The sequence below is a fragment of the Sarcophilus harrisii genome, chromosome 2, assembly GCF_902635505.1.
Source record: "Sarcophilus harrisii chromosome 2, mSarHar1.11, whole genome shotgun sequence".
Taxonomy (NCBI): Eukaryota; Metazoa; Chordata; class Mammalia; order Dasyuromorphia; family Dasyuridae; genus Sarcophilus; species Sarcophilus harrisii.
In genome coordinates, this window is record NC_045427.1 from 380,330,192 (window position 1) to 380,357,946 (window position 27,755).

The 27,755-nt window shown below is 37.3% G+C and overlaps 1 protein-coding gene across 3 annotated transcripts in view; it reads right to left on the bottom strand.

Moving 5' to 3' along the window:
• Positions 1 to 27,755, bottom strand: part of PPP2R2B (protein phosphatase 2 regulatory subunit Bbeta) — a 477,139-nt gene that overhangs the window by 103,248 nt on the left and 346,136 nt on the right. For all 3 annotated transcript variants that reach the window (XM_031953486.1, XM_031953487.1, XM_003756703.4), the window contains 3 exons: positions 17,045 to 17,142; positions 13,674 to 13,839; positions 5,444 to 5,556 (listed from right to left, as the gene is read on the bottom strand). In XM_031953486.1, coding sequence (XP_031809346.1) covers positions 5,444 to 5,556; positions 13,674 to 13,839; positions 17,045 to 17,142 — 377 coding nt within the window. The remainder of the gene's footprint in view (positions 1 to 5,443; positions 5,557 to 13,673; positions 13,840 to 17,044; positions 17,143 to 27,755) is intronic.

The window sequence follows — 27,755 nt, forward strand, 5'->3', positions numbered from 1 at the left end:
AAGAATAATAATAGCTCACATTTCTTCAGCATTATAAAGTTCATAAAGCATTTTCCTCATCAAAAACTCTGCATGTATTATTATCCACACCTAAAATAACTGATCCAAGGTCACACACAGTGGTAGAATTTGAACCCAAGTTTCTCTGATATTAAGTTAAATTAAATCAGGGCTCCAATTATTAGTTTAAGTGAATAAACATTTGTGAAGTGCCTATGATATGCAAAGTACATAGGTGGGGAAGGTAAAGGAAACATACAATTTAGATAAAATACAGATCCTGCTCAGGAAGCTTACACTCTAGGTAGGAAATATGATACATGCCAAAAGAAGCATGAAATCAGACATTATAGACATGCGAAGTACTACCTTCAATGTGAATGGAGAATGTTTCTACCTGGCCACTGGATAGTTTTGCGATCATAATAATCTCTGGAATAGTCCCAATGTGCCCAAGTTTTATGAGATCATTGAATCATAGATCTAGAGCTAGAAGGGATTTCAGAAGTACCTAGCCCAACTCCCTGATTTTATAGATGACGAAACTTAGATTCAGGGAGATGACATTAGTATCCAAAATTTCTCAAGTGGTAAATGTTGGACATAGAACTTAACTCAGGTCATTTGACCCCAGAGCTAGTATTTTTTTTTAACTACACCAAAAGAGAAGTATAATCTCCATAAATATCAGCAATGGCAATTCTATTCAGTTGTCTTTTATTAATGAATTTTTAAGATTCATTTCTCTCCTCCCCCCAGATTCTATTGAGCCTCAGGATAAATCTCTAGGAGCCAGAAACACTAATAGCAACATCTTCCTCTTCTTTGGGGCCACAGTAGGTCACCATGGGTCCCCAAACCTTCTGGACCACGTATTTATAATTGGTTTAGAAGCAAACTTCAACACCATGTGAGGTCCCAATGGCATTGGCAGCCAACAGTTAATGAGGAAAATAATAACATGGTCAAATACAGTCACCCTATCCATATACTCACTCTGAGGCTTATTAAGTATCTTAGAAATGAACTCTTGTTGCTTAGAAAGGGCTCTTTGGGCTTCTTACCTATGGGTATTGAGAGGTTAAGAAAAGAGAGCTCACGTACCTTACAGTTATTCTGCCACAAGAAAGTGCAAAGCTGTCTACCTCTGTATTAGGCTGAAAATTTTCCAAAAGATGCTAGCATCCCATTTTGTGCTAAAATTTCCTTTTTTATATACTAGTTCTATCCAAGGTATTAGAGACACAATAAGGAGAAGCTGAGGTAGCCAGATAATAATTAAGATATCAATCTCTATCTCAGTCTGGGGACTGGGAATCCTAAATTCTGATTTCTGTTTTCCTACTGTGTCTCTCCTTAGCCTCTCTAAGCCTTAGTGTCCACAACTGTCAAAGAAAGGCAATAATACACGTCCTGCCTGTTTCACAGAACTATTATGGAGGGAAAAAAGAAAATTCTAATCCAAGCCTATTTGCTTATTACCCACCTACACCCACTCTCTCCTCCTCAACCCACCTTTTGGATGAATACCTAAATAATCTTTGTAATATATTGCTGGGTCCCATCATTCCTCTACTCACACAACCTCAATGGTTTTCCATTGTCTAATGAATAAGGGATGAGCTCTTGGTTCGATGCCAGATTCAAAGCCCTCTACAATCTGGCTGCAACCTATAAGTCCAGTCTTCTCATACTATTTTCCTGGATATTGATCACATTCCAGATAAATTAGGCTACTTTCTATTCCTCCTTTTTATCTTGCCCTCTTCCATCTTCTCCCTTGAATCACAACATGTTTCACTCTTAGAATGGACTGACTTCTTATATGCTGATACACCTTCTCTTTATGGGTCATGCATACCAAAACTCACGGATTCTTATCTGATTTCTGCCCCACAATTTTATTCTCTTTGCACTTATTTCACTTTCCCTTGGATCATAGTTCAGTTTAAATCAATTCTATACTTATTGAGTGCTTACTATTTTCTAAGCACTCAAAATGATACATCTTTAAAAATGAAAGTCCTTGCCCTTGAGGGAACTTATATTTTATTGAGGGAAAGCAACATATGTATGTGTGTGTGTGTATATATATATATAGATACATACATATATATATATATACACTTCAGTATCTTTGCCCAGAAAATCATAAATGGGATCATAGAGACATAATTGATCAATAACAAACACTTTCCCCATCTCTCCTTTTAGAGTGTGAGTTCCTCAAGAGCCTAGTCAATTTTGTATTGATTTTTTATATCTTAATATTTAACATGTAACCTTGGACATAGCAGACACTTAATAAAGGATCACCTAATCACAAAGTTTTGTTGAAATGATACATTGACCATCTTGCAAATTCAAAATCTCAGTACAATTATGGTACATTACCATCCCATTTTTAATCATATAGTGCCAATTATGCTGCTAGGTCAGGGATTTCCTGGTTGAATGTTTCTTAGGGATTCTCTAGGTCAGGAATCTCAAACCTTTTTTTACTCATGACCCCTTTTTTGCCTGAGAAATTCTTATACAACCCTGGATATATAGGCACATACAATAGACATACAAATCAAACATTTACTGATAATAAATCAAAATTTCATGACCCCAACATTCAGTCACGTAACTCCATATGGGGTTGCTACTCACAGTTTAAAAAGTTTTTCTCCAGGTAATAATTAGTTGAATTTGAAAGACCATCTTGAATAATTTTTTTAAAAAAGAAAAAAATTCTTGCTTTGTAAAGCTATGTCTCCTAACACTGCAACTAAACAGGTTCGTTACTGTTTGAGAATTATTAAAAATCCTGACTCTCAAGATTATTGGAAGGACAAGAACTTTAAGCAAGTCAAAAGTAATTATCAACTAGAGAGAAAACCAACACCCCACACTTATACTGCCCCCCAAACCTCTCAAAAACCCAATCTATCACACAAAACAATTACTTGCCATGCACAATCCAGCATCTAAACTCATTCTGGTCACTTACAGACTAATTAATATTGAATTAGCCATTCTGTACAGTAAGATGTAGTCCTACAACAATCTGTGTTTGCCTTCTCAGCAAACTGAGTTCATATAAGAAGTAAAGACTGAATACTTCAGCATTTAAAGAGAAAATCTATTAATTGTTTACACTGTGTATATTGAAATACAGAGTCACAGCAGAGGGCTGGCTCTTTCTTATGGAAAATGGAAAAGCTAAATGATTAAGAAACAAGAGTAAAATATGTTAGTTGTATCTGGCCAAGTCAGGTAAGCCTGCTTGCCTCAGTTTTGCCATCTGTAAAATGGGGACAATAATAGTACCTTACCTACCAGGATATTGTGAGAATCAGATTAAATAATGTTTGTAAAGCCCCTTGCAATACAAGACTAGCTATTATTATTGTTGTTGTTGTTGTTGTTGTTGTTACTTTATAGAATATAAATTTAAAACCTGAAGGGAATTTAGAGAGCATCTAGTCTAAAAACCAGAATTCAAACTCTATTTCTGAGATCCTGAGCTGAGAGGCAATCTTGTCTAGAATGAGATCATCTTTCCACGCCCTAGCCATTTCTAAACCATACCTTCCTCTGTCTTCCCCAACCCTTTCCCTTTACCAACTCTAGTTCTCTTTTATATACTGAATTTTCTATTAGAAAATAATGATTTCTTTGGGGTCAGAGATTGTCTTGATTGTTTTGTTATGATCCACTTAGCACAATGCCTAGAATATAGTGCTTAAGAAATCACTTTTCATCTACTCATCTATCCATCCATTTGTACAGATGAAGAAACTGAGGAAAGTGAATTCCTTTTTTTTCCTATCTCTCTGAATTCCTTTTTTTCCTATCTATTTTTCGATGTGTGGCAGGGAAAAGAGTAGAGATGAAAGAGGCCATTATTTTCCCCAATTGCTACCTAGCCTTAATCACTGATTGACATTGCCTTAGTTAAAATGAGATCTGTTGAAAACTTTAGCTTAAAAAGGCCAAGGTCTCCCACAGCATCCAGGGCCATCTCCAGTTGTCTTGATCCATATCTGGCCATTGGGCCCACGTGGCTCTGGAGGGGAAAGTGAGGCAGGTGACCTTGTGCAGGCCTTCCTCATTTAAATGTAATTCACTTGCAGGTCATGGCATCTCTTCCCCAATGTGATGGTTCTCTTGGAGAACGAAGGACAAACGACATGGACTTAGAAGCAGTGAGGCTTCTATTTGAATTTGGATGCTGTTACTTCAGGTTTAGGGCCCACTTGAATGAACATCTATTCAAAATTTCCAAAGACTGAATGCCCAAGAAGAGGAGTAACTTGCCAGTAATGTCATCCTAAGTATAGTCAGAAGCCAATCCACTAGCTTTAAATGCTTTTTGCACTATAACTTCTGTACTTAGAAATTAAATCACCATTTCAATGTGGGTTGTGTGGCCACAGGAAAAGTTGGAGATAGACATTTAAGTCCTGGATCTTCTTGGAGGCTCTGTTCCCCTTCTGAGGATGAAGTTTCCCAGAGTGACATAACACAGAGATGTGAAAACCCCATGAGTTCTCTCAGACAGTGGTAAGTTATAGACACCCAGAAATCCCATGAGTAAGATCAATCAAATTGCCCACATGGGCTTGAGGATGGCAGGAGCTATTCGGGCTGAAATCTCTGGGGAATGTCACTTTTTAGGTTCTCTAGTGATTTCTGATATTCCCTGGGGAGCAACTGAGAAAACTCTGAATCTAGCCTTGGGTTTTTTCCATGAAGAAATGCTAAGTCAATGAAAGCAAGCAATGGATTATCTGGATGTGATATACTGCTATCAAATATACTATGTAGCTAAGCTAACTGTTATCTGTAGAGAGGATGATGTCGACATCCCCAGCCTAACCCAATCAGCAGAGCAAAATTCCTTCAGTTGGTTCCATGACACTCAGATGGATCTGTACCTAGCTATCTAGCTTGGCTCCCCCAAGATGACCTAGGAAGCAATCTGTGGCCATGGATTTGGCAAGAATGACAGACTCTCACTGGGCTAGCACCAATGGTCTAGTTTTGTGTAAAAACTGCAAACCAATGCCAGGGCAGGTTCTCGGATGCTGAATGGAAGATCCTATCCTTGGTACTTTCATCCAGATATTTGACTTTCAGCTGAACAATTCATGACATGTGAATACATTCTGCATACCTGCTTTAAAAGCCCCCAAATACTGGGCTTCATCCTATATCAAGCGCATTTGCCACTTAATTCACCCCTAAATTCTGCCTAACACCTGCTACCAATCTGTGTGGCTTTAGGTAGGTTTACTGACATGTTGGATTAAAAAAAATCTCATCATAACCTCACCTCAAGTATTACAAGAGTCATCTTCTCAGCCCTGTGGTCCAAACTAGAAGACAAATATTTTATTTCATTTTGGAAGAGGGCCCTTTACTTCTGGAAAGGTAGGCACTTTTTGTCTCTTACCCGCAATGTTGTAATAGTGGCAGGATCCCGGAGCCGGCCGTCTTCATCTTTCAGATTGTAGCCTTCTGGTCTCTTATCTCGCTCGCTGACTTTCCAGAGCTTCACAGTTTTATCTATAAAAAGAGATTTAGCAGCTAATTAGTCATTTATTAAGTGTCAACTAGGTTCCAGATACTAAAAACCAAAAATATCCAAGTTAGAACAGAAATTAAAATTGGTATTGAATAGAATGACTAATGTTTCAAAAATTGAGTTCCACATAAAAGAGCTTTGAGTAGCTCAAACTTGAAATATATGAAAGAAGTGAGTGGTCCAAAAACATAAATATGTTCTGTGGCTACTTTTTGACAGCTAAAAAATGATGTATTTAAACAGGACTGTAAAATATATATCTTCAATCTTAAAGAGTAAATTAGCAACTTCTCCATAGGGGGATCAGGAAGAGTTTTGTGGGTCAGGAGATAATAGAATACAGAGCATAAAATTAGGGCTAAAAGAAATCTAATTGATCTGGTCTAATTTTCTCATTTTATAGATGGAGAAACTGAGGCTTAGAGAAACTGAGTGACTTGTCCATGGTTATACAAGTTGTAAGGATCAGAGGTAAGATGTGAGCCCAGGACTTGTGACTAAAAGCTCAACTCCATCCACTACAGCATACCGACTTCTTGGTCTAATAAAATGAATGAGTAAAAATTATTTCTGAAGTGTGACAGCATCCAATTAGAAAAAGAAAACTATCCTTGTTTTATGGAGCTCATACTCTAACTGGAGGATACAAAATATATAGGAGCTTTTGGCTGCATAATGGATGGAAGGTTCCATAGCAGGCTGGATGAAAAAGCATAGAAATGCATAAGTCTTAGGGGCTTCATAGGGTGAAAGGGGACCACTTACAACTCCAGGGATGGTATGGGGAACAATGCTCTAAGCACAGGGGGAGAGATTCTGGAATCCACTAGCAGGGATGGTGGCAATGACCTTGGAAGAAAGCCTAGGGGTAGAATCTGGGTTTTAGCCATACTTCTGACTTTTAGGGGCAAGTCAGCTGTGGTAGGAGCTTAGAAAAAAGGTTCTTCCATCTTTTGGCCTCAGTTTCCTCCCTGCCTTTGTAAAATGAATGGATTGGCCTGATGAACTCGAAGGCCTCTTTCGGCCCTACTGATTTATGATTCCATGGTTCCATCTTGTATCTCCTCAGTGAGTCATTGGCAACCCCGAGGGCCCACATCAGCTCGTACTGAGACAGAAGGTGAGACAGCTTCCCGTTCTGAAATGCTGGCACCAGCTGCAGGGTTTAATTTAGAACTTCCAATCTCTGTGCCAAACCCCCACGGGTTCTATATTCCCTCTGGATATCCTGTCACATATTAAACTGCTATTTTAGGGAAAGAAAATGTGGCATAGGCCATGTTTATATAGTCAGCTCGCGATAGTACATTTTAACAGAAGGGTGCCATGGCATAGATAAGCCCCTAACAGTGAATAATAATCCCCCCAAAATCAATTCTATTTATACTTGCCCTTGGAATTCATCATATAAATTTCCTGTAGCAAAATTACTTTTCTAACCATGGGTTTTTTTTCCTTCCTCTGGCTAGTACTAAAATTGGTTTTCACTCACTGAATACACACCAACTGACTGCTGAGGAAGACAGCCTATAGAAATGCAGAGAGAAGATATCATGGGATATTTCTTATGGAAATGTCAAGTTGCAAAGAATTTCAGAGTTGGAAAAGATTTCAGTAGCCTTCTTGCTCCACCATATGCAAAAAATAATCCTCCTCACAAATGAGATATTTGTTAAACTCTTGGCGCATAGTAGATGTTTGATAAATGCTTTTTTTCTACCTCCCTTTCACCCCACCTCTGTATACTTGATAAGTGATTTCTTGCTTTTGCTTGAAAAACTTCCAGTGAGGAGAATCTACTTCCTCCCAAAGAACCTCATGTTACTGCTGGTTATCAAGCTTTTCCGTAAGTAAAGGCTTAATTTCCCTCTCTGACTCATCCACTCATTTTTCTGCCTTCTGGACTCAAATACAATAAAAGTGATCCTTTCCCCAAAAGCTAAAGCCTTTCAAATATAAAAACAGGTGTCAAGTTTCCCTCAAGCCTCTCTTCTTCAGGTAAGTAGCCCCAGTTCCTTCAATCAGTGCTCATACAGTGTATTCTAGTCCCTTTTCTTTCTTGGCGTTCATCCTCTGAACAGTCCAGTTTATCATCATTAAGATATCCCCTTAGAGATAACTGTGAATTGGCCATATGCCTCAAAATTCACAAATTATTTGTCCCCTTTAATTAAGTCTTCCTTCTAATGTCACTATTTTTGTCTGGGGGACCACTATTCACTTCTTTCCAGGTACCATATTCTAGGGATCATTTGGTTCTTGCCTCTCCTTTCTTATATCTAATCAGTCATTAGTTCATTCTATCTTTGCAAATCTCTTATATTTGTCCCTTATTCTGCTTTCCTACTTTCACAAACATAGCAGAGGTCCTTCAATTCCTATGTCTACACTCTTGCAATAGTTTCTTAACAGGTCTTTTCACCTTCCCTCTCTTCTTCAAATAGTTACCTTCTCTCCATTCCAATTTATCCTTTATATAGTTGCCAGAAAAATTTTTTTCTTGAGGCAACTAATTGACACAATAAATAAAGCTTTAGGCTTGAAGTCAAGAGTTCAAATCTAATCTTGGGTACTTCCTAGCTGGGTAACTCTGGATAAATCATTTAATAGCTATCTACCTCAGTTTTCTTATCTATATAAAATGTAAAATTTGTAATTTTTAAGATAAAATAACAACTACCTCTCAGACTTGTGGTAAAGGTCAAATGAAATAATATTTGTAAAACCCTAAGCACAGTACCCGATACATAGCAGGAATTTAATAAATACTTATTTTCTTTCTTTCTCTTATGTATAGATTGAAATGAATCACTAATTGCTTAAAAACCAGGAATGGTTCCTTATTATCTAACAAATAAAGTTCAAACTCCTCTACATATCATTTGAGGTCCTTCAAAATCTGGCGCTACCCTGTCTTTCCAACTTTATTCAGCCTTTACTCAAGACAAACTAAACTACTCTATGACCTCCATGATGTGTACTGTTCTTTTCCAAGCCTATATCTTTGTGTATGTTGTTCTTATTTGTTTGGAATATCATTTCTCCCTTTCTGCCTCCCTCTGACTACTGAATTTCTACCTATTCTTTTAGAATCTACCTCAAATGTCCTCTTTTCTCAGTAACCTTCTATAATTCAGTTGATCAATTTCCCATTCAATTTTGCAATATTCATAGACTATTTATTATAGGGAACTTCCAGTGAGGAAAATGTCTCTACTAGTGAAGATCAGCAACTACTCTTCAATTTACAGGCTTGAATATTAGGCTGAGGCCACTGAGATGTTGAATGGTTTGCTTTTAATCACAAAGTCAGAGATGAACCTTGGACTTAGGTATTCCTTAGGCTGAGGGCCAGCCTTCTAACTACTAGTCTATACTACTTTAAGGTAACTACGATGTTGTACTGTATATTATAGCAATCTACTGATATAATTTGTAAGACTATAGGTACTTGAGGCCCCATCTAAATTCCCAATTTCTCACACTTCCCTTACCTTTCCTCTGAGATCACTTGCCATTTATTTTGCTTACATTTCCTAATGAACAGTTTACCATTTCCTCTTCCATAAAAATGTAAGCTTTGTGATCAGGGTCTATGGTTTATGTCTTTGTATCCCCAACATTTAGCACAGTGTTTTAATACATTGTAAGTTCTTGAGTGATCAACTTTATCTAGAATTGTGACAGAGATGGGAATCTGAAAGTATCTCAAAAATGATGGATTGAAACTCAGATGATGAAATTTAACAGGAATAAATTTAAAGTCCTACACATAGGATATAAAGATTCAGCATTAAGACATGGTCTCTCATTTCTCCAACTCATTTTTAGGATGATTAATAGGACTATGGCACTGAAAGTAAAAGAGGTCCTAGTTCCTCTCTGGGACAGCTGGATAGTGTTGTGGATAGAGTGCTGGGTCTGAAGTCAGGAAGATTCTTCTTGAGTTCAAATATGGCCTCAGATTTAAGATCTATGTGACCCTTGGCAAGTCACATAATCTTGTTTGCCTCACTTTCCATCTGTAAAGCTGGAGAAGGAAATGGGAACTATTCCAATATCTTTGTCAAGAAAACCTCAAATGGGGTCACAAAGAGTTAGACATGACTGAAACCATCAACACTCAAATTCCTCTTTATTTTGAACTATTCACACTGTACTTTGAATATGAGGCTAATTTCTAAGAGTGACATTTTAAGAGAGATTTTGGTTACATGCCTCACAGGGTAACTAGAATAGATATGGAGGGAAATTTTAGAAACTACAATATATGAAAATGGTTGAAGAAGATGATAAAGTGAATGAATGAAAAAAGCATTTGTTAAGCATGCACTATTTGCAAATCACTGTGCTAAAGTAGGAGATACAAATAAAATGTAAGACTGTCTCTGCTCTCAAGGAATTCCCATTCTAATGGAATAAACAATACACATAGAAGGCTTCATGTATAAGTCATATGGAAATGTTCTATGAACCTTAGCGGGAAACCGTAGAGCAGAAGAAAATACCTCTTCTTTAATGTCATTCTCACCAATAAGATGACATCAGTTTCTGTTGTAGAACCAGCTAATAGAGCTGGGGATAATAGAGCAGATACCTGGTAGCTGCTTCTGTGGGTACTTTAGTCACAGCTACTAAAAACCCAGGGGAGAAAGTTCTTTCACCAAAGTCCTCAATGCTGTCAGATGGTTAGGTAGTGAGTTAGAAATTAACTCCAAGTCTGGTTCTCTACCTACTATGCTTTTCCTCCTACCAGGAGGGTAGACTTTGTCCCAATATGAGCAAAATTTTTTTTTACACTCATATCTGTCCCTAAAATGAAAAGACTGCCTTTTTATATAGTACTTAGATGTGTTTAAGAGAGTCTAGAAGCCTACCTGTCCGGGATATTGTAAAGGGAATTCCTACATTGCTTGGTATGTTAGACTAGATGGGTCTGGAGCCTTGTGTGGTTTTAAGCATCTAATCAAATGAAATGGCACAGAAAGTGTTTCACAAATTTAAAAGTGCTTTATAAATGCCAGCTAGTTATCATCCTCATCATTAATAATAATGATGATTATGACAGTGATGTTAATGTTAACAGAATAGTGAGCCATCCTCTAAGCAAAGTTTTAAGCAGGCAGTAAATCCTGTCAAATTAAAGGTGTACCTCCCATCTCATCCCTGGTTGCTGGTACAAATAAAGAAACTGGGCAAAATAATTCAATTTAATTGGTAGGTTCCAGGATAAATACATCTTGGCTACCATCTTCATAAAAAAGAGCCCATTAAACATTTTCTAAGTTGCAAGTACACCCCAATAGGACATAAAACTAGATACTTGTTTTTGTTAAAGTTACTCATAAATATAATGAGATTGGCATGGTTTTTTAAAAAAGATAATTGAGGATTAATTTAATCTAAACTCTCCATGGCTGTCTTGCCTGGAGCCATCCTTGACTTTATCACTCAGAATTTCTTTCCTCAGTGTCCTGAATCTTTGTGTGCAAAAGAAAAAGAACCACCGGAATAGATGGCCTTTATTCTGAATAATGACGTTTTCTTTATCCTGGCAGATTCTCTGAATAGTTTATCATCACTTTTTGACACCTTTTAAGCACAATCTTATCATTCATCTTAATTTTCTCTTCTATGCAGTAATTCCAATTGACTTTCATTAATTTTTTGGTATGTATTAACCCATATGGCTTAAGGGGGCTACCATTCTCCCTGTTTGTAGAAAAAAAAGGAAAATTATATAACAACATGGGAATTTTTTTTATAAAAATCATTCTGAGATGCTGTCGGCATGTGAAATTGTATCCCAAATGGGAAGATAATATCCCTGTTAATCAAAAAACTATTTAAAAACTCAATTAACAGAACATTATGCTATATAATTAATCTTCATTGCATTTCACTGATTTCTACCCCTCCCCCACCAAATGAGGTTAATAAATCTTTGAATTTTATTACAATGATCAATAGAATAAATTCCATAATGCAAAGTAAGTTGGTTATAGGAGATAATTTGCTATTTTTCTCTTCTTAAAGTAATTAAGTCACATTCATCTAAAGTCTCATTCATCCTGAAAAACCAGGCTCACATTCCAAGATCTCTTGGACTAGAAGGTTTAGCGGAAAAAGAAATCAGCTGCAGTTTTGCCTCCAAGAATGCAGGATCCCAAAAGGTAAGCTGAGCAACAAATGGAGTCAAGGGGAAGAATTAAATTACCCAGGTTCCGAAAGAACAGAAAAGACCTAATTATATTTGTCCTATTACACTTACACACGCCTGTATACACCTGCTACACTTTAATGGATCTGACATGTCACTACTAATGTTAAGTATTTTCTTCAATGGGGCAGGTATCCATGCCTTCTCATCCTGTAAGATTCTATTCCACGTTCTTCCATGAAGTAGCCCATAGATGGTCCATCTAAGTGCTAAAGATCGCTAGAAAGTGTCTTTTATACATTTTGTTTTTATATTTTTACATTTTGAGGGTATTGACCTGCCTTTTGCCGCCACTCTTCTCAAATGCCTGTTGCACTTTTTTTCTCCATAATACATTACTTACATAGTGTGCCAATATAATTTCTAATTTCATTGAAATAGATTGCAGCCTACTAGTATGCATCACAATGGGTTATATGTGTGTATACATATATATTTATATATGCACAGTATGTACCTACAACAAATGCATACGTGTATATATGCACATATATATGTTCAGATACACATACAACACATACACACATGTATGTGCTCTTTTCCCAAGACAGTAATTTTTTAGCCTCTTTGATAGTCCTAATTGCTTCAGTTTGTTATTGGTGGATTTAAAAATCCATATGACTGTGACATATTTAACATGTATAGGACTACTTGCCACCTGGGGGAGAGCTGGAGGGAGGGGAAAAGTTGGAACAGAAGTGAATGCAAGGGATAATGTTGGAAAAAATTACCCAGGCATGGGTTCTGTCAATAAAAAGTTATAATTATTAAAAAAATAAAAATAAATAAAAATCCATATGGTACTTGGTTGTTCTTAAGGATTGAGACTACAAAGGATAAAGGAAGAATTCAATAACTATGAAAATTTTCTGACACATTAAAAATAGATCCATCCCAGAGACCATGCTTATATAAAGGACCCAATTGATAGCTGTAGGCTTAATTTGTTTTCTCAGGGAAGCTTTAATTTCATGTGCTGTCTTACTTCTGACTCCTTGTGCTACACAACTGGCCTTGCATTACATGCCATTTTATTCTCTAATTATTTCATGATGTGTACACTGCCTCCATGTCCAGACTATACGTACTCCTGGGTAGTGGGTTTCCCACAGGGACTGACAATTTTGTGTACCTCACTCTGCTAGGGGCACACACTCAATAAACATGCCTCATTGATTTGCCTCCATTCTAAAAACACACAGGTTTCCTTGCATTCTCTCTGTTGGAACCAATGATATCAATTTCCCTTGAGTGAATAATTGGTAGGAAAGGTACGGAGAAGGTGAAGATGAAGAATTTTATCTCTTTGGGTTGGATCACTGGTTCTAATGAGATTACTCATTAAAACTGGAAGAGACGCTAAGAAGATGACCTTACTGCCCAGAAGAAACATTGACCCATTAACACACTGGGTATGATGTGTCTATTGCAGGAATTTCTAATCTTCGTAGATCCCTTTTTCATAGAAAAAGTCTTTGTCTATACAGTGTGATGAAAGACAATAAGTAGGTGAGAGAGGAAATGTGGATATTCTCCTTGGATGGATTGATAAATATAATTGATTTAGACAAGTCTCCAAGGACATGTAGTTTAGCTTGAATTGTTCGGTCTATTTATTTTATATTCACCAAATAAGCTGTCTCTGAGGCTACATGCAGTAGAAAGAATACTGGTCTTGGAGTGAGGAAACCTGGAAATCTCAAATTCCAACAGACCTGTGGTGCAATGATAGGAGTCCTTTAACTTTTAAGACCCCAATTTTCTCACTCCAAAATGGGAGTCATAATGCTTATATTACCCACCTCACAGGGCTTTGGGGGGGAAGTACTTTGTTAGCCTTAAAGTGTTACACTTGTATTGGATATAATGACTGCATACCATTAGTGGAAAGGAGAAAGTAGGCTGCATTCTGCTGTGGAAGCCATCTGATCTTATTAATCTTTTCTTCGATCTCTAAACTCTTCAGGTAATCGAATTCGGGCTCATGGCTCTGGAATGTGCTGTAAACATTGTATTCACCCCTTCGATGAAGCTGATTTTTACTCTGTAGAGAAACACAAAAGATATTTTTTTTTAAAAAAAGTGAGACAACAACACATTTGTAATGATTTTCTTCTCTAACAGATGTGACAAGGAGATACAAGAAACCTGGAGCTATAGGCAAAGCTATTCAGACTTACATGGATGAAGGAAAGATTACTTTTGTCTCCCCCCTGGCACCTGATATTATTAGTTCAGAGTATACAGTAGATGCCAAATTAATGATGGGTGAAGGGGTAGAAGAGAAAATTAAGTGTGGGAAGAGGAAATAAAGGAAAGCAGTGAACAAAAAACTTGGTTTAAGAATTTGGGAATTACATTCTAAAAAATTAACAAATGTATATTTTTACCACTTTAGTCAGGCAATAAACTTTTTTTTCTTTTTCTTTTTTTATTATAGCTTTTTATTTACAAGTTATATGCCTGAGTAATTTTACAGCATTGACAACTGCCAAACCTTTTGTTCCAATTTTTCCCTTCTTTACCCCATCCCTCCCTTAGATGGCAGGATGACCAGTACATGTTAAATATATTAAAGTATAAATTAAATACAAAATAAGTTTACATATCCAAACCATTATTTTGCTGTACCAAAAAAATTGGATTGGGCAATAAGCTTTTAAAAAATACTTACTACGTACCAGGCACATACTAAGCATTCTCAGGTGAAATTGAGGAAGTCTCCCTTTCCTCCATACCGAAAGGGTGAGATAGATTCTCACAAGCATGAGCCATGTTGGATGGCAAGAAAGGGATGGGTTTGCCATGGGCATACTTTGGAGGGAACAACCAAATCAAAGAGGTCAAGTACCACCTATATTTTTGAGCATTTCCAAAAGACTTTTTGATTTTTTTTTTAAATTTGAGCTCAAAAAAATCAAATCTAGGTTGTACAAGTATTAGTCTTGAAAACTTTTTGAATAAAATGTTAGTTTCTATGTATTTGTGTTTGAGCACATAAAAATGAAAAAAGCGTTGAATCTGGTACCATAGGACCAGATTTAAATCTTGGCTATATTTATTTGTTTATAAATAATAAATAAAAATAATAAATTTATTTGTTTACCATGTGACACTGGACAAATTAGTTAAGTTCTGGGCTTTTAAAAAAGAAAGGTTGAATTGGTCTAAATGGGGTTGGTTCCTTCCAACTCTAAAGCTTATGGACATCTTAACTGAAATCTAAACCATTTGGACTCCAATTGGACAGGATGAATGGCTGGTAGGGAAGCTTCTAGGAAACCAATCTACACTCTCGGTGGTTCTCCCATATTTCCTTGCTTTCCCCATTTACTAGGGCCAGGAATCTGACAGTGACTTTGGAAGCCTAGAGAGAAGGGCAGACCAATCTCTTGTCCACAAGCATTAAACTACATTCCTCTACTGACACTGAAAAATGTATAGTGGGGTGGGGGAGGGGGAGAAGGAAGGTAGAAAGGTTCCTTCTAAGTGAGTCTGTGAGAGAATGAATTTCAGTGTAAGATTCACTGGATTAGGATGAGAACCTGACCTTGGATAATTATCACATGGAAATATTTCTCCTACTTGCTGCTTATATATATATTTTTATCTTTAGGGCTCTTTACAAAACTAAACTAATTAATTGCATGTTATTTATCTGCATTGAAATTTTGTGGAACAAAAATACTATGCCTTAAAAAAAAACCTTTTCATTTTTCTAATGAGCCCGATTCCCTAAATTTAAATAAATTAAAATAGGCAAAAATAGCTAAGAGAAAATGTGAGATAAAGTAAAATATAGAAATAATAAAGAAAAATAAAATATTATCACTAGCCCTATCCGATCTAGGTAATTTATATTAAACAGCAGCTACACTATTCTTTAATATCATTATAAATCAAACTTTTTTTAAATTTTGCAAATGAAGATTAAAAATAGGTTTGTGGAGGTTTTGGCCATTATCCTGGCTGCCACAAGAAAAGCCAGTTCTACCTTAAAAATAAATTTCTAAGATTGCTGATTTGCTACCATCCAAATCAGATTGTCAAGTGTGTGTAGTATGTGCCAGACCAATTAGCACCAGACAGCTTTGGAAATGTAGGAAAAATTCCAGGTCACAAAGGGCTATTAATTTTCACTTGCCAAGCCCATTTTAGTGCTTCTTGGGCCAATGGAATATGCTGGGTGCCTGATTTAATTCAGAACACTTGAATTTATATAAAATCCCCTAGGGTTTTTGGAGGTCTTATAAAATTAATTGCAAATAATGCACAATTACCAAATATATCACCTCTAAATGAGGCTTTCCTTTTTCCATAGTAGTTGCAACCTTAATGGCTTTCCAGCTCAGAGCAGCTTTTAAATTGGTAAGGAGGCCTTATGCAAAATATTCTTTAGCTACATTATTCTTCTCTCTAGGATCCCGAAGTGGCTGGCAGATTTCTGGCACTACCAAGTGGGGAAAGCGAGGACATATGGGAGAGTCCCAGAAGGTGCAGACTGGCTTTCAGTAGAACTCTCAGTGAAAGATCCCTCATACATCAACGTTGATGGTTCTAGGTTATGAGAACAGAGGCAGATGGCAACCAAATCATTCCTTATAAGCAGCAGAAGCCATAATGGGTTCAACTCAAGCCATAGGAAGCAAGAGGCTGTTTACTGACTGATCTCTTCCTTGACCATTTTGAATTAGAACTGAGGTCTGCAAAGAGACAGGCTTTCATTTCAAAGTTATAATATTGCTTAGCATGGTCTTTTCCCACAAGTCACTTTGGGCAATTCCTTTTCTTGGGTATACCCTCTTTAGCAGAACTAGCCAGCAATCCCTTTTTTCTCTCCTGACCCTAATTGCCCTCCCCACATCTGTTGGCAAATGCCCCTATATTTTTGTATACCAGCCATATCTGAAACCAAGTGAGATGGAATTTTGGTAGCTCAGAGAACAAAGGTAATTCAGAATGAGCCAAGGGTGGCCCCCATTTCCCTTTAGAATTCTGCAGGCTTTGTGGATCCCGCAAAGCCAGGAAAGATAAGGTGGCACTCAGAAAATGCAGCCTTTTCAGGTGCTTTTTAAAAGAGGGAATGTGGAACTGTGGATGCTAATGATTTTGGGGGCACTTTTTAGTTTGCTAGGAAAGAGCCAGGTCTGAGAGCGACACGCCAGGATTAAGGAACAGCGGGAAGCTTCCTTTAAAAAGGGAAGGGGAAAAAAAAAAACAACAGGCATTTTGCATTCACTCCCACTTACCTCCTGCTCTCGTTGAAATATTACAACCCGACCCCCCTTGTCCCCTGTCGCTAGTAATTCTCCTGTGTGGTTGAATTCTACCGTAGAGATAATGTCAGCTGAAAAGAAGAAGACAAAGGCAATTTAAGTAACTGCAGACTTTTTTTTTCCATGGATAGATAATAGCCATACTTTTCAATGCATTTAAGGAATGAGACTTTGCCTCTCCAGTGGAATTTCTAAGATTCTCATATAGGTCTTTTAAATGCCAACATTAATGGCACTTGGGAATGTAAATTTTTTAGATGCTAGCCAGCCCATCCCAGCCCAGCAGTTTCTGGGGGGATTTGAAGGGAACAAAAGTGAAAGCATTTTCATTCCCTGTTGATATGCACAAGAAAAATGAATTTCTTTATGGTTCAAAGAAATAACAATTTTCTCTTCAAATGTTTGGTGGCCATTGAGAGCAATAGAATTCACAGATCCTTCACTGGCACGGCTCTTTGCATTTTTTCTCATCCTTCTTTAGAAAATTTTAAGGAGGAAATGCAAACCCTAATTCATAGCATCATAAATAAAGCTAGAAGGACTCTGAGAAGTTATCATATCTAACCCTTTCATTTTATAGATGAAGAAATTAAAACTCAGCCCAGTTAGCCCTTAGCAGTCAGAAATTGAACTTCTCTGACTTCCAAACCTTTTTGCTATGGATGCCTCCATTTGTAGTTTTGAACTGTCTGTATGAGAGAGGGCAAATGGCAAGAATTATTTTATCTTACAGGTCTTGTGATTCAGATAAATTAAGAGGAAGAAATCAAGGTAAGGTGCAGGAAGGAAAGAAGGGAAAAAGAAAGGAAGGATGGAATAAAAGAAGAAAAGGAAGGAAGGAAGGAAGGAAGGCAAGGAAGGAAGAAAAGAAGGAAGGAAGGGAAGGAAAAAAGGAAGGAAAGGAGGGAGAAAAGAAAGAAACAGAAAGGGAGGAAAGAAAGAAACAAGGAGGAAGAAAAGAAAGAAACAGGAAGGAAGAAAGGAAGGAAGGAAGGAGGAGGGAGGGAAGAAAAAAAAAGAAAGGGAGGGAGGAAAAGAGGGAAGAAGGAGGGAAGAAAAAAAAGAAAAAAGAAAAGGAAAGGAAAGGAAAGAGAAAGGAAGATACGGGCAAATTCCTTTTGCCTAGAATTAGAAAGAATCAGACCAGCTCAGTCCCACTCCTTCCCTGCTGGCTCTTTTCCTTGTTACTCTACTTTCCTTCTCTAGAATAGCATGGCTTAATCTAATTTCCAGAGGGAACACTGCATGGAAACAGGGCCATGTGGGCAGAAGGGAATGAGGGCAATTTGTACTCATGTTATTTCTAAACTGAGAAATCACCAAGAACTTAGATCACAGATAATTGCATGAGGAAGGCCAGGCCGCAGGGCCTTTATTCAAGGCTGGTTACCCCTGGAGGAAGGAGAACAGGTAAATTACCTATGATTGGATTTATTAGGACTATTTTTAGAAAAAATGTCAGAGTTTAATTCCCTGGTATTTATTTTCCTTTCAGGCTCCAACAATTGCAACTGAGAATGCCAATGATTTTTTTTTTTTAAAGATAAAACAGGAAAGATGGGAACCCAGCCCTACAGTACCTCAGATGGCTTTGTCTGTAATAGAAATATAAAGTAGAAAAAAAAATGATTGATGGAACGATGTAAGTAGAATGTAAGGTCCTTGAAGGGAAGGACTCTTTTCTGTTATCTCCAGTGCTGATCACTACATGGTACAACTGTGAATGAACACACTAGGTGAACTAACTGAATAATTCAGGTTACAAATTCCACTCTTTATTCAAATGCTTTAGCAAATATATTAAAAAGGTTTTGTATTTTGGGGGAGAGGAAGAACGATTTGTCCATATTTAATTCATCAAATATTCAACCAAATGTGCAAAGCCTGGTAGTGGCCACTCGGTGGAACAGAGAAAAGAACACTGTGTCTGGAGTCATGAAGATCTGAGTTCAAATCCAAATAGCTGTGTGACCACGGGCAAGTCGCTTAATCCCTGTTTATCTCAGTTTTCTCTTCTGTGAAATGGTGATAACAATAGCATCTACCTTGGGTTTTTGTTTTGTTTTGTAATTTTGTGAAGCAATTGGGATTAAATGACTTGCCTGGGGTCACCCCACTAAAACATGTTAAGTGTCTCAGGCCACATTTGAACTCAGGTCCTCTAGACTCTAGGGTTTGTTCTGTATCCACTGTGCTATTGAGATGCCCCATTGTAGGGTTATTGTGAGGAACAAATGACATAATTATAAGGCACTTAGCATAATGTCTAGTATATAATAAGTGCTAGATAAACATTAGCTACTATCATTTTATAAGCTTATTAATGTTGTTAATTATTAATATAATCTATAATAATAATAGTATATACATAATACATGTATATATATACAGTAATAATATATATATACATATAAATACAACAGTATGCATATGTATGCAAACTAAAAATAAGATACTGGGACAGCTAGGTGGCACAGTGGATAGAGTACCAGCCCTGAAGTCAGAGGTTCAAATTTGATCTCAGACACTTAACACTTCCTAGCTATGTGACCCTGGGCAAGTCACTTAACCTTAACATGGCCTTAATAAAAAAATAAAAATAAAAATAAGGTCCTGAAGCTTCAGTAAAGGTTACATGCAAAAGGTTCCAAATGAGTTGAAATTTGAAGGAGCTAGAAATTCTAAGAGGCAGCTAGGTGGTGCAGGGAATAGAGCACCAGACTTGTAATTAGGAAGAACTGAGTTCAAATGCAGACTCAGACACTTACTAGTTGTATGACTCTGGGCAAGTCACTTAACCCTATTTGCCTCAGTTTTTTCATCTGTAAAATGAGCTGGAGAGGGAAATGGTAAAAACAAAACAAAACAAAACTCCAGTATCTTTGCCAAGAAAACTCCCGAGTGGTGTTGAGCCACAAAGAGACAGAGATGACTGAAAAAACAATTGAACAACAATAAGTATTTTAGTGGAAAAAGAAAATGGGTGGCTGTGTTACTCTTAGTTATTCCTATCTTTGGGAGGGAGAGAGAGACATACACACACACAGAGAGAAGATGAGAGACAAAGACACACAAACACACAGATGTAGACACACACACACACACACAGAAACAGAGAGAGAAGAGAAAATAAGAGACACATACATACAGAGACAGAGACAGAAAGAGAGAGACAGAGGCAGAGATGAGAAAATGAGAGACAGAAACAGAGAGATGAAAAACTACTAGGCCAACAATGCTGGATTCAGCCAGAATATGTAGAACCTGACACTGTTTATATCTGTATCTTATAATTAATATTAATAATACAAATAACAATAACAATGACACTAGCACTTTATAGTTTACAATAGTGTTTTCTTTGCAATGACCCTGAAAAATAAGCAAGAGAAGTATTGCTATCTCAATTATACAGATGAGTAAACTGAGATTCAGTGAGGAGATATGGCTTATCCATGGACCCTTGGTTCATAATTATCACGGAATGTCCGAGCTGGAAGGGGACTTAGTAGATGACTGAATACAATGCTCTAATTGTAGGATAGTGCAGTAGATAGACCTCTAGGCTTGGAGTCACAAAAACTGGAATTCAAATCTGTCCTCAGACCCTTACTAGAAGTGCAATGCTGGGCAAATTTCACTTAAACACTTCCTGCCTTAGTTTCCTCAAATGTAAAATAAAGATAATTATAGCCTCTACTTTCCAGGTTTTTTGTGAGGAGCAAATTAGCACTTAGCACAGTTCCTGGCACATAAAATGCATTTATTCCTTGTTCATGCTGCTTGTTCTTCTCCCTTATAATTTAAGTAGTTTGCCTAAGGTTGTGCAGTTAGTAGAATAAATATTACCTCCAGGCATTCAAATCTACAGATTGCCATTGGACTCAGATGGCTCTGTGGGAGCCCTCCCCCACCTAAATCCAATTCACTTGCAAGCCATGACATCACCTCCGTGATTTCACTGGTCCTCTTTGAGAATGAAAGACAAATAACAAACAATAAATGTCGCAAGCAGACCTCAGACTCTGCTCTTTCAACTCTGACATCTTCTGTGCCTCTTGCATGAGATGAAGATTTTGTTCTACAGGTGATCATGCTGCATTTTATCCATCACAGCCGTGTTCACCTGGGAAAGATGCTGTTACATCATCAGTCCCCAGAAAGAAATCCCAGAGACTCAGTACCGTATGGTGACTGAAGTGATCGACCTAGAAGGCCCAGTCAACTTCAGCAAGATGCTCGAGTGATTGGATTCAGAATCGGAAGGGACTGGGGAGATCGCCAATCCTATTTTTCCTTTTTAACAAAATCCCTCTGAGGAGACAGTGTATATTGATCATATTAGAGATGAGCTGACAGAGGCTTTCATTTCAGCATCTCTCTCACAATCAGCTGTATCCCCATAGGAACTCTAAACCTCAATTTTTCCCTCTGTGAAATGGCAAGAATAATCCCTATTGCCTGCCTCTTACAACTCTTCTGAAGACCAATGAGCATATATGTGAAGTGGAAGTGGAAGCTTTAAGGTGTTTTATATATGTCCATAATTTTTATTAGTTTTTACCAATAGACAAGATCTCTGAAGGCTGGGACAATTATGTCTTCACTGTCTGGATCAGTGACTTACACACATTTAGTGTATGTTTGTTGAATTGAATAAGGAACCTAAAGCCCAAAAAGAGGTGGTCACTTGCCGATGATCACACAGGTAAATTAAGCAAAAATGTTTCTCCTGTTCAACTTTATTTACCTTTATGCTACCGTCACTCTCCAAGGGGAGGGAAAATGAGGTTAAACATTTGCCATTGGTAGGTTCAGAGATGCTTGGAAGAAAGGCACTGGACATGTTCTAATAGAGCCATAAAAGCACAACCGGCATTTGCTTCTTTCTAGCACAGTTCGGAGGGCTTTTAGGACTTAGGAGGAATTGCCAATACTTTGTTTTCATGAAATTTTCCTGCCATAATAGAGAAACCAAAGATAGATGTAACCTTTTCTTTCCCTTTCCAACTTCCAAACAAGGACAACAGACTGTATATCACAGTTTTCAAACCACCTGAAACCTCATCGCCCCCAGATTAAGGGACAAGAATTCGGCGATGAGAGAAGATGTGGGATGGATAGGGGAGGGTTAGTGAGATCACATGCAAGACGTTATGCTAAAGAATCTAGTTAATAACAGTTTCAGAATTCTGCCTTTATTCAGCAGCAATGTTAATGATATAGCACTAGGTCTGTGTGGGCTGCAACTAGGTAAATTTAGATCCCCAGAGATGGGTGTTCCCTTCTGAGGAGGCTGAGCCAGAGAGGAAGGAGCTGAGGAGCTTTTTCCATGGCTTGCACCTGGTCAAACAATGGTTAGGTTCAGCCCCTTGCAAAAAAAACTGGGTTGTTCCAGAACAGGACATGTCCTAGCTAGGGCACACAAAGCAGAGAAAAGTAGCTTGAAGAAGGGGCACATGCTTTCAGTGCACTTTGCAAGGGATAAAATTCCATCTTCTTCAGCTGATTTTCAAGGCCCTCCACCATCTGCTTCCATTTACCTCTTCAGTCTTCTATCTCATTACTCTACTTCATGTGCTTGATAGTAGTTCATCTATCCAGAATAGGAAGGTACACAGAATTATTGTGTACAGAGGAAAGAAAGTGACAAGATTCTGCACTTCTCACAACACATCTGGATTTTTTATCCATTTCTAGAAAGGCTTGATACTATGCTATACAAAGATTGTCTGAAAGAATTAGGGATACTTCTTCTAGAGAAGGGCACTATTTTAATTGCTTTTTGTCAGAATTTTCTACAAATTCCCATGATTTTCTCCTTAATATTTTAAAGTTACTGCTCTCTCCAGGGTCCTGCAAAATAACTATGAAATTTTTTGTTGTTCTATTGTTTTTCATTTGTGTCTAACCCTATTTGGTATTTTCTAGGCAGTCTGAGATGTTGCAGTGGTTTGCATGTCTAGTCAATCAACTACTATTTAATATGCAATTATTATGTGCCAAGCACTGGAAATACAAAAAGAAAAAAAGACAGTTCCTACCCTCAAGGAACTTACATTCTAATATTAAGATATGCCCATTGTTTTTATTAGTTTTTACCATTGGACAGTAAGTTTTCTGAAGGCTGGGGTATATAAAAGAAAACTGAAAAGGAAGGAGGGGACAGAGGTACTCAGATAAGGAGTATGATGTTTTAGGGGAAATGCAGAGAAAGTCTGGAGCAGGCTGAAGAGAAATGAGCCATGGCAGGCCTTGGTGCATTCTTCAAATGAAAACTCTAGAAGGAGCCATTCAATCAGAGGGAAAGACCACATTGTGGAAGGTAGTTCCTAAGTGTGAATTTTGAGGCTAGAAAGATCTTCAGGAATAAAGAGCTGGAGCATGGTAGAGGAAATCAGAAATACAGCCTAAAGAGTTATGTTTATTTATCTTTGTCAATGTTATATCCTTCTAAGAGAATATAAACTCTGTGAGGGGTGGAGATGATTTTTTGTTTCCTCATTGTATTGCTAGAGCCTAGCTTAGCATGCAGTAAGTGCTTAAAACATGCTTGATGAATTTAACTGAATTAACCAGTTCTTTTATACTTTGAGAAATTATGAGGAATTTCTCTACCTAAGCTAAATGTAGCTTCTCCAAACCGCTGTAGGTAAGTAGTAAATTGTTATAGCAATGGAAAAAAAAGTCACAGCTATGGGTAGAGGGAGAATTCCTAATTAAACAAAACTCTTACATGTTTGTTTGTTTTTTAAAGATGATTTTGATTACACAAAATTGAAAAACTTTTATATGAATGAAATCAACATGGCTAGAATAAGGAGGAAAAATGTCAATGAAGGGGACAAAATTGAAGCCAATGCTTCTGATAAAAGTTTACTATTTAAGATACATAGGAAATTAATACAAATATATAAAGAGCCCTTTCTCATTAGATAGGAAGTTTTCAAAAGATATTATAGACTATTAACAATCATGAAAGAGACTGCTCCTAATTATTAATAAGAGAAATATAAATTTAAATTACTGTCAGATTTATCCTCTCACCAAGCAAATTGACTAAGATGAAAAAGGATAGAAATAGTCAATGTTGCCAGGGTGATGGGAAGATAGGAATGCTAATTACTGGTGATAGAATTGTGAACTGGTCTAATGATTCTGGAAAATAATTTGGAATTAAGAAAGGTCACTAAACTGTTCTTATAATTTGACCCAGAGATTTCACTACTGGGCACATACCCCCAAGGGAGTTAAAGCCAAAGGGGAAAAAAAAAGTCACAAACAAATGCTTAACAAAAAGCATTGTGGTATATGATTTTAATTTTAAAAGAGTATTACATATTAAGAAATGAGGAAAGAGTATTCCATTTTAAATAGAAATGGAACCGTGAGGATTGCATATTGACTTAGAAAACCATAAATTATATTGGATTGCAGTTTTGTTTTGTTTTTTGGTTTTTTTTTTATTTTTTTTTTGGTTAGATAGGTCCTAACTACATTTTGATCTTGTTTCCTCCTTACTTAGGGGTTTTGCTGAAGCATTCAGCAGTTTGCTACCCCTACTGCAGTAGATAGAGAAACCAGTCTACAAGTTCCAATAACCCATATCTGATTCTTGCCTTTGATACTGATTTTATGATCCTGGGCAAGTTACTTAACTCTTAAAGCTTTGGGCAGCTCTCATATACCATAAATTGCAGAGAAAGTATTAATCTGCATTGGGTAAAGTTTTTTCTTTTGAGAGCACCTTGTACCCACCCATAAAATCAGAGGTCCAGTCCTTATCTCTATCATAAGACATGGCAAATATGAAAAATCCAGATATTTGAGATTTGTTTTTACTGTTGCAAAGTAAGTAAAATCAGGAGAGTTACAATACATAATTATTATAATACTGTATATAACAAAAACACTAAAACAAAATCACTCAATAATTGTAAGATTCAATTTTGTCTCATGAGAGAAATGATTATTAAATAATCAATTGTTAATATTGGTGTAATCCAGAACTTTTTCCCTTCCTTGTTTGAAGATTAGGTTGAAGCTTAGTTCTCTGAAGAGTAGGGAAGATGATGAAATGAAATCTTGGAATTATTGCCCCAACTGACTAGAAAAAAAAAAAAATTTTTTTTTTTGGCTGAGGCAGTTGGGGTTAAATGACTTGCCCAGGGCCACACAGTTAGGAAGTATTACATGTCTGAGGTCAAATTTGAACTCAGGTCCTCCTGACTTCAGGGTTAGCTACCCTATAACTAGAAAATCTTATGAAGGATTTAACCTAAGGTGAATTCTGACTTAATGAGTTCCACTGAGGCAGGTGAGATTAATTGTCTGAAGCTGGGAGAGATCTGGCTTGATGTAGTATCTCCCAGTCAAGCAGTGACATAATCAGTCACATCCCCCAGGCCCTTATTAGCATAGATCTACTTCTCATTATAATATTCATTCTCTTATTACTTGTTAACCAAAGGGAGTTGATTGCCGCCCTCAGGAACACTTATTCTTACAAGGCCATACAAGAACTGCGTAGGTCTTTGGCATTGGAAAGTGTTACTTACTCCTTTTATTGACTATTTGCTAGCAATGATTAATAAAATGATTAATTTTACTCAGAAGAGGTGAAGAAATACCTCCCTCTTTTCAGTAAAGAAGAAAGGGACTACTGGTGAGGAAAGTTCCATATGTCGTGATAATAAAAACAAAAGGCATCCATTAATAAACTTCTTTTTTTTTTTAAAGCTAGTATACCTACATCAATTATTCATGAGCAGACAGATATGTTCTTGATCATAACACTGTTAAAAAACTGACAAAAAAGATCACTTCCTAAATGATCTAACACCTTGCTTTCCGGTTACTGAATTCCTACATAACACCCTGTTTGCTCTCTGGTTAAAAATTTAGTTTGAAAACATATGCTTCTTTAATTAGGAGCCAAGAATTCTTATCTTTTCTGCAAATGGTCAGGACTGGAAAATGGCTTTATTGTTACATCCCTTCCTAAGTGACAAAATTAGATGAGCTAATTTGAACCCTCCAGAACATTATGTTGCTGTTTAAATGGACCAAAACTCACTGACACTGATCCTTCAGCTTGTAAGTTGTGTCTTCATGTGACAAATCAAAAGATTTATTGAGTTCTAATTCGGACCAGCTCTCCCCTCCTCCCCACATACATGATAATGGGGAGGGTAGGACAGGAAAGAAGGCACTGGCAGGCAATCAGGAAAGCAGAAAAGGCCATTTCTGCTAGATGACTGAGTGTATGAAAAGAAATGATGTATAACACCTCTGAATGTTAGATTGGAGGCAGATTTTGAAGAGTTTTGAATGACAGAGAAGCTTGTATTTGATCCTAGAGGCAACAGGAAGCCAGTGGAATTTATTGAGGAAAGGCAAGAGCAAGGGTAGGGGTATCATTTTAGCAGCTTGAAGGAGGATGGATTGGGTTGAAAGAAAGAAGAGAATGAAGGTAGGGAAACTGATGAAGATATTATTGAACAGGTTGAGGTAAGAAATAATTAAGACAAAACTGAGTGATTGTGCTATAAGTAGGGAGAAGGGAAAGATTTGAGATGTGGTGGAGGTAGACACTTGGCAACTAATTGAATACATGGGGTGAGAAAGAATGCTAAATTGGGGACAATTCTGAGTCTGTAAAATCAAGAGACTGGAAGAATTGTGACATCTTCAGAAAAAAAGACTGGAGAGAGGGTTAAGTTTTAGAGAAGAAATGAGTCCTGTTGTTGACAAGGAATTCTGATGTGTTTATAAGCCATTCATGTCCAATATATGGTTGGTGATAAGGGTTGGGTATTTGGGGCATCTATCAGGTGGTCAAGGGCAGCATCCCAGAAAAAGCATCCCAAACCTGGAGTCAGGAAGACCTGAGTTGAAAGTTCAGTCCTAGACACTTACTAGCTGTGTGATTCCTGGGCAAGTCACTTCACCCTGTTTCCCTCAGTTTCCCTCATTTGTAAAATAACCTGGAGAAGGAAATGGCAAACCACTCCGGTATCTCAGCCACAAAAACTCCAAATGAGGTCAGAAGAATAGGACACAACTCAAAAGATTGAACAACAAGGCTTTCAGAATCTTATGAAGCCTTATTACAGGCCTAGCACTGGGAGGATCCAAAGATGGATAAAACAAAGATTCTGCCCTCAGGATACTTACTGTCTTGTAATCACTAGCTTCAACCAAGCAAATTCAAGTCTTGCCAATGCTACTGTGCCAAGATTACAAATGATACTGCCTATTTTAATCCTCGTTTCTAAACTTTCCAACACTAGACACCATTTTACTCAACTCAATCATATTTAGTAACAGATTATTCTCCCCACTTGCTCAGTTCCTGCTATTTTTTAATGGTTTGTGTTTTTTCTCTACTCACAATAAAAAGCATCTTACCCTTTAACCACTCAAATGTGAAAACTGGCTATCAGGTTAGAGTGCCAGGGCATCTAGCCAGCTACAATTTATTCAGGGCATCCATTGTTTTATGACTTCAAAGGGACAGAGCCATTCGCTCTTTGGGACTCAAATCTCTTTTTTTTTCCTAATGTGCAGGAAGCCCACCATGCTTGCTGAGCTGTGACAATCCAGATGGCAGCAGGCAGGTGAGTAATGGACTCCACGCCGTTCCCATTAATATTCACATAGTTTCTCAATATGTACCGAATTC